General features: G+C 45.7%; 1 protein-coding gene across 7 annotated transcripts in view; it reads left to right on the top strand.

The window, feature by feature from the left end:
- Positions 1 to 15,000, top strand: part of OPCML (opioid binding protein/cell adhesion molecule like) — a 1,153,658-nt gene that overhangs the window by 1,115,469 nt on the left and 23,189 nt on the right. For 3 of the 7 annotated variants that reach the window (XM_003923495.4, XM_010334344.3, XM_010334342.3), the window contains 3 exons: positions 4,695 to 4,832; positions 5,271 to 5,391; positions 5,803 to 5,954. In XM_003923495.4, coding sequence (XP_003923544.1) covers positions 4,695 to 4,832; positions 5,271 to 5,391; positions 5,803 to 5,954 — 411 coding nt within the window. Of the gene's footprint in view, positions 1 to 4,694; positions 4,833 to 5,270; positions 5,392 to 5,802; positions 5,955 to 6,845; positions 6,873 to 15,000 lie in introns of all 7 variants that reach the window. The other 4 variants (XM_074400890.1, XM_074400892.1, XM_074400891.1 and 1 more) reach the window with 3 other exon arrangements.

Here is a 15,000-nt window from a genome sequence, read left to right as displayed (position 1 = left end):
CTGCCCCATGAGATTACAGACCCAGGTGAAGCGTCATCTCTGCCCCCTTTCCCTCACCGAAGTGTCTGACGCAACACTTCGTTCACCCTGAATGTGAGCAGAATAAGGACAGTGAGGTCAGAGCCAGCAGCCAGCCTGTGGTCCTTCTTCCCTGAGTCGTCTGTCTGTCTGTTCCTCCATTTCTAGCAGAACAGACCCTGGCTTGTGGATGTTGCCTGTTGTCTATTCTGTGACTGTGTTGTCAGAATGTCCATTCCTACAGAAGAAGCCCCCTTCGGTCAACAGAACCTTGAGGCTTGCTCATCCTGTCCCCAAACACGCATCCTGCTTCTGAGGCGACAACCCCCACATCCCCTGGTGAATGGCCTCATTTGTATTTTTGCAGATCTTAATTTTGCTAATACAGTGAATTGAGCTAATCTTCTTTGAAGCACTCTTTCCATGGAAACAGCCTCAGTTTTTATGCATTTCTGCCAATGATTCAGAATCTGCTTTCTGTTGCTTCCAACCATGTTATATTGGGATGTTGGACTGCTTAAAGCAGGTTCATAATGCCTCTGGGTTACTTACTGTCTTACTGGAGGACATTTCGCTGTAAAGCAAAACTGTTGAGCAGACTTGCAGCTCCTGTTTGACAAGGAAAATATTGCAGTCTTACAAGCTTTTTTAAAAAAGTCCTTGGTGAGGCCGGATGCAGTGGCTCACGCCTGTAATCCCAGCACTTTCGGAGGCTGAGGCAGGCGAATCATGAGATCAAGAGATCGAGACCATCCTGGCCAAGATGGTGAAACCCCATCTCTACTAAAAATGCAAAAATTAGCTGGGTGTGGTGGTGTGCGCCAGTAGTCCCAGCTACTCAGGAGGCTGAGGCAGGAGAATCACTTGTATCTGGGAGGCGGAGATTGCAGTGAGCAAAGATTGCACCACTGCACTCCAGCCTGGGCAACAAAGTGAGAATTCATCTCAAAAAAAAAAAAAAAAAAAAAAAATCCTTGGTGAACATGTCTTCAGAGTCTTTCCAGTGGCTCACAGGCCTTCTTGCTTGTCCCACCTCTGTCTTTCTTTCCTTCCTTCTCTTCCTTCTCTTTCCTATCCTCTCCTGTTCTTCCCTTCCTTTAACTCCATAGTCAGCAATTTGGTTTCCTGGCAGCTAGTAAAGAGAACTGAAACACTGGTTGCCTTCTGCCCCGTTGTCTGCAGCATGGAATCAGAATTTTACATTGCAACCAGAACCGGAGAGGGCAGCCCTACAGCTTCCTAGGTCTCCAGGCATTTTGCAACCTAGATTCGTTCTGCTTTAAAAATCTCACCCAGCATTCAAAGTAGTTAAGAAAATAGCTTGTAAGTCACCTTCACTGAGTCTGAGACAGAGAGAAGTGTCAATTAACATTTTCCATTTTCCAACAAAGAAACATGTTTTGGCGAGGATGCATGTGTAGTGGAAAGATCATGAAGAGTTTATGGGTCCTGATTCTCAGCCTCAATGCAGCCAACCTATTGAGCCCTCAACTCCAAAACAGTGAGTCTTTTGAGGTGCAGGCTCCACAAGGGTCTCAGCCTGAGGGGCACTTAGTATATTTTTCTAATACTCTGACCGCTTCATAGCCCTAAAGGACTTCACGTGTGTGAGTAGGAGAGAGCTAATGAACAACGCAGCAAGGCGTTCACAGCTTCACTGCTCAGGGGGTGGGCCACGACTCAGCCATGAAGGCAGGCCCTGGGCATTTGCCAGAAATGAGGAATCCCAGACTCCACTCCAAACCTACTGGATCAGAATCTATATTAAAAAAAAAAAAAAAAAAAAAAAAAAAAAAAAAAAAAACTCTGAAGAATTTATATGCAAATTAAAATCTGAGAAGCACTTACTTTATTGTACAAACTTGACAAAATTCATTTTCTCACTTAATGAGGTAGTATTATAATGATCTCCATTTTATGCGAAATGCACATTTTCTTCCTTCTTTTTCTGCTGTTGCATAACTGTCCCATGAAAACAGCATCACAGACAGTGGAAAGAAATCCCACATTCCAGAGATTGCACGGTCACCTGGTAATTGCCCTGGAAGGATGCAGGACCTGTCTTAACACGCAAATGCACACGGGCCTCCCCGTTCTGTGAAACCATTCCTTCCTATGTGCAGCTCAACATTTCTAAGTCCACTGCCATTGGTGGATGCCACCTTATCTTGGGCTTTTGAGGCATCTGGCTGAGGCCCACCAACCAGCGTGATCTGGAGCTTTCTTCTCTGAGGAGAGGGGATCATTGACCCTGCCTGACTCCAGCCAGGCCCTCTGCAGGAAACCCATGTGTTTGGCTAAATGCAATACAATTTAATTGCATGGCAAAAAGCTCATGGCAAAATTCTCTGTGGTACATTGTGAAAAACTAATGGTGTCACAGTCGTAAAAAGCCAGGCTTCTCATCCTACCACATTTATTTCTTGAAAAAAAAAAAAAAAATGATGAAGTGAGTCTGGAACTTCATTTTGATGTGTTTGATTCCATTGTTGTTTAATCCTTAAAAATGCCTAGATTGGTCGACTAATTTTTCTTCATTAAATTTCATTTAAGAAGCAATCTCAGAATCCTCTTCACTTAGCCTATGGAGAAATAAAGGGAGTAGGATGAGAAAGTGTTTGTACGTCCCTAATGCACCTTGAAGAGTTAGGATATGAACTAGCCTGGATCATTATGTCTGCTGTGGTAGAGGCTTTTGATCCAGCAGCAGCACCCAGCAAATGGGGGCTTAACCCAGACCCATGTGACTCATGCTCAGTTTCTTCATTGAAATTTGTTAAGTTCCCATCTGGTGCCTGGGACCTTCTGGGACCAGCAGCATCGTTCAGGAGAGACACTCCGATCCTAGGCTGGAAGTGTGTGAGTTGCTGTCTCAGACCCCATTTCTTTACTCTGGGGATCTCACCTGCACCCTTCAGCCACTCTTTATGTGGGTTCACCGAGCTCTCCCAGTGACTCTGAACCTCACACCTATGGGCACATTTTGGGACCCTGTTACCAGGACCAGGTTTGAGGAGGGTAGCCAGGCAAAAGGATTGCTCCCACTGGCCAACGCATTATTTCCTCCATGGAATTGCACAAACTGGGCTAACAGAATGGTACTCATTTGCAGTACCATTTATATAAATAGATTGGTAATCAGTATCCAGAGACTGATGGTACTCCCTGGGTGGGTATGATCTGGGGTAGGAGATGGAGGCAGAGAAGACAGCAGGGGCCACAAAGCACATGGTCTGGGGAAATGAGCAGGTGGGTGGTGGACACCCCAAGACTTAGATTTAGACCAGAGTCAAGAAACCTAAGTACCTGCCTCCTTAGCCCCTGTACCCCAGCCCACCCCAACAGACATCCCTGCTACGCACCCTACACACCGGCCCACCTCCTCCACCTTCCTGCTGCCCACCATACACCCTACACACCTGCCCACCTCCACAGACACCTTTCTGCTGCTCACTCCATACACCCTGCACGTCGCCCACCCCCTCCATCTTCCTGCTGCCTACCCTACACCTTGCACACCAGTCCACCCCCTCCATCTTCCTGCTGCACACTCTACACCCTGCACACCAGCCCATCTATACACCCATGCTGGACCCAAACACATTGGATCAGAACATGCTTTCACAAGGTTGTGGGGAAAGTTAACATTTTTGTTGCCCTGAAAACTATTGTAGCCCTTAGGACTGCAGGCCTATAAAAAATGCAAATGGCTGTGCACTTTATCTTGGTTTTCACGGGATCCCAGTGTGTTGAAAGAACTCAGAACATTTGTGATGGAAGACAGAGGGTCTGTTGTCTTTGCACTGAACCACAGGGAGTAAGATAAGGGGTAAGGTGGAGGGGCCAGATTGTTGCAAAAACCTATAATGCCGGCTTAAAAGCAACAGAAATTTTGCAGCCCATATTTTGAACTATGAATTACAAGTTTCACAAGTACCTGTGAGTTAATCCTCCAGGGAGCTCCATCAAATCGAGTATTAAATCCACTAGGCTGTTCCGGCAAAGATCCAGCACGTGGAGCTATCACATTTGTGTTGGCCAATGCTTATTGAGCACCTATTAGATCGTGAGGTCCCTCCTCATTCATTCATTCTCATTCTGTCTTCTCCACCACAAGGAGAAACAAAACCAACTACTTTGCATTTACTTATATTAAAGTGTAGAATGTGTAATTATTCATTCTACAAGTAGTAGGTTGTATTCTGCATATTAAAACATTTCCTACATAGTGAAAAATTAAGATGTGCTCCATGGTAATATGCCCTAAAGTTATTCCATAGTTTTATTATATTATTGATCATGACAATTCATTTTAAAATATCAGCTTGGCAATGCACTGAGGTATTTATCATGTCATCTCTGAATTCATCATCATAATAACCATGTAGGAAAGATAGTGATATGTTTTCTTACCAAATGCTCTAAAAAAGTTCAATGACTTGGCTGAAAACACAGTGATGCAAGGCTCAGGCTTTGTGAATGTCTTTGGTGGATAATGTGTTTCTTCCATTGCCGTATCTTTTGAGCACCATGTTGCCCTATGTCTTTGACTTAACGTCCTACTCCATTATGATGCCTTTTTCTCTTCTGCCTCCTACAATCTCTAGATGTGATTATGGTTCTGTCTCCAGTTACACAGTTTCTTGATTGTTTTCTGTCTGGTTCTTTCTTCCCAGAAGGCCAGGGCTTCGTAAGTGAGGATGAGTACCTGGAGATCTCTGACATCAAGCGAGACCAGTCCGGGGAGTACGAATGCAGCGCATTGAATGACGTCGCTGCACCGGATGTGCGGAAAGTAAAAATCACTGTAAACTGTGAGTGGACCTGCAGCCAGGGGGCTCTGGGAGAAAGAGGGCGTCAGGAGTAGGGGGACAATCTGGTAATGGCAGTGGCATTTTCCAAAAGACCCAAGTTGCTGCCAACAGGAAAATACTTGATCAGATGGCTTTGACCATGACCCCACCATGACCCCCATGCCATTTGTCCCTGGAATCTTCCCGTGACTGCCAGAGCTTTCAGTACATGGAGAGAATTGATAACTGAGAACAGGTTTGAAGGTCTGAAGAAGTTGTTGGGGGTCAATGCAATATCTTCAAGCAAGTTATTTTCCTGAAATAAATGATGATTTCACTGGGAAAGAGAGTTGTCACCAAGTCTATTTACATAGCAAATGACTGGATGTGCCCTTCATCTCTTTCATGAAATCACTCTGTGTGTGTGTGTGCGTGCATGTGTGTGTCTATTTCCCACAGATCCTCCCTATATCTCAAAAGCCAAGAACACTGGTGTTTCAGTTGGTCAGAAGGGCATCCTGAGCTGCGAAGCCTCTGCAGTCCCCATGGCTGAATTCCAGTGGTTCAAGGAAGATACCAGGTAAATTTTAAATGACACCCAGGCAGCTCTGAAGTTGAGCTGATGGGGCATCCCCACATGGGAGAAGGATGAGGACGAAAGAAAGGGGAAAAATAAGTCAAAACAGAAATTTATTATACCCTCTTTTGTAACAACGTCCGAAAAAAAAAAATGGAGGTGGCTAGGAAGTGAACAAAATGAACTGACCACGATTCCAGCTCTGAGCATGGTTGTGCACATGCCAGTCATTGGGAATTAGAAGCCAGCACATTCATCCTGTTGGGCATGGCCATCCTTTCCCCTGTCCTCCTGTTGGACACTGAGGTCCTTGGGGTTTGAATTTTAGGATCGGGGTTAGTTGGAGAAAAGCATTTTGTGAGGAGGAGGGCCTCCTTGTAGAATGAATTGACAGCCATGCCTTCCCTCTTGCAGGTTAGCCACTGGCCTGGATGGAGTAAGGATTGAGAACAAAGGCCGCATGTCCACTCTGACTTTCTTCAATGTTTCAGAAAAGGATTATGGGAACTACACTTGTGTGGCCACAAACAAGCTTGGGAACACCAATGCCAGCATCACATTGTATGGTGAGTGCTAGAAGCCTGGATGCAGTGGGCTCGGCTACACGGGGAAGCTTTAGGGACTCAGGAGGGAGGAAGTTGCGATCTGCTTGGCCTGTGTCCATCCATCCTGCTCAACTCACCACCTGTAGATAAGACATACTTGTCCCTGCCATTCCCCTAGCATGCCATGCAGTGATAGTTACACGGTAATTGATATCTCATGGTCATCAAAAGGCAAGGTCTGTCCTTAAAACAGGAGTAAACCAAATTGTGAATTAAGTAGAATGTTGGTTGTATAAAGAAGATAGAACCATGGGTCAATTCAACTGCGTAATTTTAAGATGCCTTCTATAGTTGGAGTCTATGATCCTGGGGGTGATATCTGTTGTTTTAAACCAAGTCAACTGCTGCCATTATGATTCTCATGTTGCTTGCATCTCGTGCTGTCATCCATGGGGAGGAATGGAGTGGCAGTCTGAGACCTTATCAGATGGCTGCTCTATCCACAACTGGAGCAGCAAACCCTCTCTGAAGGTCTTTCCCTCCCATATGGGTGGAGAAGGCTTGGGAGCCATGACTGACCTCCTTTGAAGCCCCTATGTATCCCTGACTCCATGGTTCCCACACTGCCACATCCATATCCTTCTACAACATTTCACACCACGGGCCAGGGCCGGCTTGTCGTGATACTTTATGTGCGTGTGTATTTGTTTATTTGCTGAAGTTTGGTTAGAGGGAAGCAACCGCTGAGTAGGATGAAGAGAGGTATCCACGTTTCCACGTGCACCTCAGACACTGAACAAGCTTTCAGCATTGACATTAACTAAACTTTGTCCACCAACCATCTGAAATGTGTGATCTATGTCTTCTGTTTTCTCTCTGCATTGTGTGTGCATTGTGCTGTGTGTGTCTTAGAAATAAGCCCCTCACCAGCAGTGGCAGGTGGGTACAGCATGTTCCTTCCTACCTCTGCCTGCCTGAATGCCTATGCCTTTGAGTTTTAGTCTACTTCAAAGATAGGCTTGCCTGCTTCACCTCTGCAGTTTATTTCTCTGAGGTAGATAGACCTCAAGGGGCTTGGTTTACACAGTTTAGATAACAAGCATGTAGAATATGATGGCTTTCACATGCACTCTATGGAATAGTTTTATGGGTTTTGGGGGAAGGGGTTTATTTATACCCCCAAAACAAGAACCTTACACTTGGTTGGTTGCCTGTGAAAAGGATGATCATTCTGCTATTTGTACAAACAACAGCACCAACAGCAACCCAGCCCAGACACCAACTGGATTAAGAGATAACTGTCTCGGTGGAAACGTCACCCTACTATATTTTTTTATTCTTTTAGCCCAAGCCAAACAAGGGTAATGATTTCGTTCTAAAAACTGTATTTTAAAATAGAAGCACTTGGGATCATTTTTCATAACGATAATATCTGCTATTTACCAAATGTGTGCTGGGTTCTAGGCATCATGTCAGTGCTATGCAAGGCAGGTTATTAACCCCATTTTACAGATAAGTAAAAGGAGGATCAAAGAACTTGGGTAACACTGAAGGCCACTTAGCTAATGAATATGTACGGGATGAGACCCAGAAATGGACCCCTGCATTAGGTATTGGCGTATTTGCCCAGAGCATCAGCAAAGAGAAACAGGCACACGCATGCACACACACACATGCTTTTACACAGTCACTGAGGCATTTAGATGAAACAGTAGCTGGTACTCAGCTCTGCTCCCAGAACAACCCTACTGTTCTAAGATGTCAATCTGAGTCACATGCAAAGAGACAATATTTGAATTTTCTAGACCTGAAATCAGCTCTTCAACTATCACTGCCACAGCTCTTGATCCAAGACACTCACAGACATTTAGTTTTACCCACACCCCAGTGACCAGGAACACCCATGCCTTGGTCTTGACAAAACTGAGAAAATAGGGTGGGATTGAGAGGCTTCCCTGCCATGACCTGCCATTATCCCCAGGTTGGTCGGATTGCAGTGGCGGGGAGTATGTGCAGAGAAGGGCACAGGACTGACAACCCAATGGCCCTTCTTGTCTCTCTCTGCCATTAACTAAGAAAGAGGTGTGTCTTAGCAGATAACAACAGACAGTGTACAGCAAAACTGTCTCAGCTGGCTCGGGTTGCCATAACGAAATACTACAGATGGGATGGCTTCAACAACAGACATTTATTATCTCACAGTACTGGAGGCTAGAAGTCCAAGATGCAGGTTTCTGCCAGGGTGGCCCTTGTGAGGGCTCACCTCCTGGCTTGTAGACAGCTGCTGTGTTTTCACATCGTTTATCCTCTGAATTCTTACAGAGAAAGTGAGAGAGGGAGCTCTCTGGTGTCTCTTCTGATAAGGACACTAACTATATTGGATCAGGGCCCCGCCTTTATGACCTAATTTGACCTTAATTACCTCCCTATAGGTACCACCTCCAAAAACAGACATACTGGAAGTTAGAGCATCAACACAGACATTTGGTAGTAGATTCAGCCCATGACACAGACATTTACGTCCCCATTCAGCCTTCACATCCCAATTCACTTGAACTTGCTGAGCTTTCCTTTCCTCACATATGCTATTGGGATACTAACGCCTGCTTCACAAGACTGACGACAGGATGAAATAAGGTTAAATACATTAGGAGTCTCACAAATGCCGTTTCCATGTGTGACTTTGACCACAAACAAAGACCACAGGCCTGAGTTTACTCAGCTAAGCGGGATGATATTTTCTGACCAACAGACATGAGAGTGTCACTGTGAATTGTGAATAAGACAATATTTATCAAAGCGGAAGGACTCATTGAATACTGTTGCGTTCCTCCTGGTACCTGCCAGCACTCGCTGTGACACGGCCCACGCTGTCACCTCTTCCCTCCACATGGCTGCCTGAGTCACTGCTCGACTGCACTTCTTTCCTCCAAAGCTCCCTGTGCCCTTTCTCTCCAGCACTCGCCCATCCCTTCAGCCCACCCTGTCTCACTTCACCCTGTTGGCTTACACTTGCATTCAGCATCCCTTCCTCAAGGAAGCCTTTCCTGACTCCCCTGAGCAGGCCAGGCCCCCATTCTGCATCCACTCGTTCATTGCTTTTGACTGCTGCACTCACACAGGGCATTGCCTGCCGTTCATTTAACAAGCATGCATTTAGGACCTGTTACAAGCCGGGCACTGTTCTATGTGATCAGGAGACAGCAGTGAGTCAACAGAGAGACTCCTTGTTTCTGTAGACTTTATCTTCCAGTTGTAATTTTGCTTTTAACATTTCAAAATTGGTTTGATTAAAATCGTCCTTCTTCTTGAGGCTGTAAGCTCAATGAACATAGGGGCCATATCTGGCTTCATCCCTAGGACCTAATACAAGGATCTACACACAGTAGTTCATCAAGAAAACTTTGTGGAATGAATGAATGTGTGAATATATGTGGGGATGGAAAGGTTGTGTTGGTCACAGCAACAATTTAGCTGTCAGGAATTGAAATGCCATAGCCAGAGGAAGGGATATGTGTCTCACAGGGTCTTTGAGACCCTATGCTGCCCACTGGCTGAACAGCTTTGAGAAAGTCAATCTCAGTAGGCTTTTTTATATTTTTAATCAGTGAAGGCATTTTGGATAAGATGTTTGTTTTTTGCAGTCTCCACAAAGCACAGTTCTCTGATCCTGTGATTGTATGGCAATGGTTTCAGCACAATATCAGAAAGAGTATCCGGTTGACCCACTATTTCTCCTGGCCGGGCATGCTCTTCCTAGTCCTCAATGCCTCATTATGACCAACCATTTACTGTGTACTGGGCACTAGACTAAGTGCTTTTCCTGTTTCACCACCCTCAGTGACTCTATGAAGTAAGTACTATATTTATCCTGATTTCACACTTGAGGAAATTGAGAGGTTAGGCAGATAACTCAAAACACCCTGGCTTATCAGTGCTTGTCCTGGGATTTTGAGCCTGTGTGCTCCCATTCCCATGCCAGGGCGCTTCGCTTCTACTGCCATCCAGGTCATGAGACCTGGCAATCCATCATGGATATGGTAGATGACCTTGCAAATGGAGCCTCGTATCAGCAGTTAGTCTGTTTGGACCCACCTCCCACATCAAATCCTCCCTTCTTCCATCTACTTCTGCACTCATTCTCGTAAAGGAGGATTTTTACATTTGCCGCCATATACTCCTATCTCCCCAACAGACACTCCTTGTCTGCAAGCGCACATTTGTATTTACTCTCACAGAAGCGCAGTCTGCTTTCTGAGAGCCCCCTCTGACTTGGCCCCTGTGATCCTCTCACAGCGTGCCTCTCTCACACGTTCATCTTTCATATATTCCATACCTACACGCAAAGAGCAAAGGAAAATGGGATAAAAGCAATTTTGGAAGAATGTAGAGGACAGAAACTGGAGACAATGGGTTGGTGAGTGGGTTGAAACCCGAAATGACTAGAAATGTGTGAGTGACAACGTGGTAGGCGATCGTCCAAGACAAATCAGCTGTTGGCGCCGATATGAAATGCTTTTTCCTCATCGCACCAGTTGCCTTCCCCGCACAGAGCCACAAGGACAGAGTGGTCACCTAGATAGAGCGCCAACTCACAGCCACATTTTAGACCACCCACTTTCCTGAGCCCTGGATAACTGCAGGTGCTGGAAAAGCGGCAGGATGTGGAGAGGGAGGGAGTCAACACTAGCAGCAAAGGTCACGGGTTCCAGTCCTGACTCTGATACAGACAAACTGTGATGCTGTTGGTTCCTAAGTCGTGCATAAAACCTAAAAGCAGAGTAAGGTGAACTCCCAAGTTATTTCCAGCTTTCTAAGTGTCTGTGCTGAATTTGGGAAACAATTGGAACACAGGGCAAGGAACAGGTCTCCAAAAGCTATCAGCCATAACCATGGGCACCCTGCTATTATTGCAAAGCAGCTTGCTCCAAGCATTCGTTATCTTTGCTGAGTGGGTGCAACCATTGGAAGTCCACAGGGAACCCCCTGGCACCTGAAGCCTTGCCAGAGCTATGTACAGGAGGGATGGCTGGGGCTCGGCTTGCTGAGAGGTCACTCACTTTCTCTCACCTTGCCAACCCCCTTTGCCTCCTCTGGGCCTTGAGCAAGAAGCCCCATCCCCCTGTCCTGTTCTTCGTGTGCAGAGAAGGAACATTCTGGACTTGATTACATCCGGCACTGCAGAGAGTGTGATGCGCTTAATGAGGCATGTAAACGCCTGGAAGACTGGAACTGGCAGGGGAAAGGGACAGAGAGCGCAAACAAAGCCAAAACGGAGTGGGGAGAGGCTGCGGAGAGAGAAACAGATTTCTCCCATTTTATCTGTGAAATTGGAGCGACACAAATTAGTTACATTAAGAGTTAAGTGTTGGGCGTAGAGATAACTCATAGGAATCCTGTCATTGCAAGTGAAAAAGGAAAACGTTCCAGTTAAGGCAACATCTGTGCACAGAGTTTCTTCCTCAGGCCGAGCTTGAGCCCTCTTGGAAAAGATGTGACTCCAGCCAGCCTCGGCGGCTCCTGAGAGTCTTGAGGACGGAATCTCTATTTCCTTTTGCTAATGGCCATTCCTCCAGAATAAATATACACATCAGACTGGCTCTCTGAGCTGGGCTTCTTTCAGCCAGAGCCTAGACCAGGCAGCGGCTCTCACCCTGTTCCCTTTGCTGACCTCCTTCTCATAGGAAACCACCCCACCCGTGGGCAGAGCCCTCAGCGCCACTGCCTCATCCCCCGCCTCCCTCATCATACCGCCTCCGTCTTCCCCTTCCATGTCTTTATTAGGGCTTCCTCCCAACCACATCTATCCCCAGGTGGCTCCAGCTGGGACATGGAGAGTGAGCACAAGGACCGAGGTTCTCTTCAGTGCAACCTCCATACCACACCCCTGCCTTTCTTCTCTCCGACCCTCCAAATCCCAAACCTCCTTCTGAGAGGGAGAACTCGGATTGTGGCTCCACTTTCTCAAGTCTACTTACACCTCAGCCTACCACGGTCTGTCTCCCTCTAACACCCGATCTGCTCTCAGTGCCAGAACCCCTCTCACCCAACAGTGCTTCACCTCTGGCTTCTGTGATATAACTGCGTGGTGACTGTCTCCTTACCTTCCTCAGTCTGCTTCTAGCTCCTGCAGCCCCTGCCCCATGAGACTTGCCAGGGGTCAGCCTACAGTGAGAGGGGAAGGGCTCTTCTGTACCTTCAAGCACCCATTGGAGAGGGATTTGTTGGCCTGCATTAGCCTTACTCTAGATGCTTTAAAAATGCGAATATGTGAGCCTTGTCCCAGAATCATTTAATCAGAACCTCTAGGGAAGGTCCTGAGAATGCACTTTTGAAGAAGCTCTTCCAGGGAATCTTATGCACACCGAAGATGGATAGTCTCTGAACAACAGTCCGATAATTCCTGAATTTGTGTCTTTAGTTCTCTCCTGAATTCTGAGCTATAAGCTGCTCTCTCTTCCTGAATGTTCCACAGGGGTCTCGAAGGCAGCCTCTCTCCTCTGGGAATGCTCGGTGTGTGCCTCGCTCTTGCCCTGCACACTCTCTAGAACCTCTGTGGTCGCTTTTGACTTCCCCCTCTCCCTGACTCTTCACCTGTGTTAGTCAACAAGCCTCACCAAATGGCCTTTCCTGTGACTTCTCGATCTCCATTCTCATTCACATCATGCCATGCATCTTGCATGGACATTTGTGATATCCTTTCACTGGTTCTCTCATCTTTCTGTGGCAATCTCTCTCCAATCAGTTTGCCATAGCAGGGCCAAGTAACATTTCCAAAACTCAGAATGAACCTTGTCATTTTGGTTGCTGAAAACTTCTGCCTCCCAGAACAGCGTGGCATTAAGGCTGTTCTGACTGTGAGATCAGCGTAGCCTTATAGCTTCAGGTGTCCCCAGCACTCCATCTGCGACCTTCCCTGCATCTACCAGGCTGGGACCTCTGTGTCCCCAGATCCCATTACACATCATGCTGTTGCCACTCTGCACCATCCATCCATCCATCCGTCCATCCATCCATTTATCTGGTCAACAAATGGGGCATTATTATTTAGTGCCTACTGTATGCCTGGAATTTTCCCAAGGACTAAGGTACAAGGAGAAACAGAATTTCTGATCTTGTACAAACTATTTACAGTTACAATAAAATATAAGAAATGCCATGCTTGAGGAACAAAGAAGCTGTCAGCTGTCAAGTGTCAGCCACACATGCCTTTACACACCTAAGAACCCTTTGAAATAGATAGTATTTTTCATGGCACAGAAGAAGAGCCTTGCGCTCAAAGAACAAATGATGTTCCTGAATTCCCCCAAGTAAGAGTGATTGCACCACGGACAGAGGGGGCAAGGGACAACAGCAGGTTTTGCACCCAGGTCTGTCTGACCTTAATCCCGTTTCTTTCAAATGCATATACTGTCTCTCCCAGTGTGCTGGAGGGTTGTAGAGGCAGGCTTGTGCTTCTTCTCTGCCTGATGAGGGTGTACTTACAGGGTTCTGCTCAATGACACCCCGTATGGAAAGCAGTTGTGAGTTCCACTGAAGAATCAATCCCTCATCTTTTGGATGGCTTAACCCTAGGCTTAGATTTTGTTTGTATCTTTTTCTGCACTTAGAGGATGTAATACTGTGTCTTGCAGTGATTGTTGCCCAGTAACTGTTTATTGAATTAATAAATATATCTCCCAGTCAATGGGGGCATCAGTTATAGCCTCTATACAGTTTTAGACTTTTCACTAACCAAAGGGAAGCCAAATACCCAAGAAGACTTATAGTCCCCTCCCCTCAAGAAAGCCAAATCACTGCTTTTCTGACTTTCCCTTGCATTCTGGCATCCTGTATGTTCCAACTCTAATTTGAAATACAGGGTCCCCCGATCCTGGATCTCCTTTTTGAAGGAGGCTATGCCAAATATTCCAATTCTGTTTAGGAAGATGTTCATAACATGATATCTTCTTGCAGAGACATCAAAAGCTGCACATGTTTGTCCGTTTCCTGCTGATAATGTGTAAATGATTTTTATTTTTCAAATCCACAATTTAAATCCAGGTGGGAAGGGAATGAGTCAGAGAGAAACACCATTGCTTCTGGCTGATGACAGCAGCGTAATCATTTGTATTTTTCCCCAACCTGCAAAATGTCAACATATTAGAAAAAAAACTGCAGACATTTCCCATTTCATTCTTGATGAGGTTCCTGTCGTTCGCTCATACCCCGCCCTCCTCGCTCTGAATCATTGACATCTGGCTATTAGCCCAAGCATTTAGAACTTAACACTGAGCATTCAGGGTGTGCTGATGTCAGCACAGACACAGAGCTTATGGTTCAACATAGACTCAAGTCCTGTCTCTTTCAGGTTTGTGATGAGCTGACAGATTTGAATTAACTTCTGATATTAACTTAAGCTTTTGTTTTTGTGGTAAGCAGAAAACAGTGTGTGTTAAGGGGAACAGAACAAAGATGGTTGCCTCTTTATCGGCGGGTCTTAGCTATGCTGCAGAGCCTTGTTGCTTGATCTTACTTGTGAAGCAACACAGTGCCATGTTTGCTACTGTAATTAAAGACAATGAAGGAAAAGTTCCCTTTGAAGGGAAGTGATGTGCCTTCATCAGCCAGCACTTCTAAAAATAGGTTTATGTTTCACCAACAAGTGTAACACATACATCATCTAATTAGATTTCTTTGCTCCTCTTTTAATCACCAAGAACATCATTATCCTTTTGGTTCCTCATTAGGAAGGTCACAGAGTTCGTAATCATACTTACAAAACCTTTTCAAATTTCAGAACAAAACTGTATCTTCTTAGACTTCAGCTATTTCATTAATCTCGCTGTGCTATCAACAAGTTCAACTTGCCTATGGGATTTTTCTTCCTGTATTTTCTTTCATAGTGTGATCATCCTACCACCTGCCATTTTAGTAAAATTTTAGCTACATAGTCTACGGTTCCTGGTGATCTTTGCCATATTTTGATTACAATCACAGAAGGTAAAACCAGCGACATATTCCAATACCTTCACGGCTTGTTATATACACCACATTTTTAAGCTTCAAAATCTCTCATGAGGCAGGA

The sequence above is a fragment of the Saimiri boliviensis genome, chromosome 6, assembly GCF_048565385.1.
Source record: "Saimiri boliviensis isolate mSaiBol1 chromosome 6, mSaiBol1.pri, whole genome shotgun sequence".
In the NCBI taxonomy this organism is placed as follows: domain Eukaryota; kingdom Metazoa; phylum Chordata; class Mammalia; order Primates; family Cebidae; genus Saimiri; species Saimiri boliviensis.
Note: the sequence above shows the minus strand (reverse complement) of the source record. Positions and strands in the feature narration are given on the sequence as shown.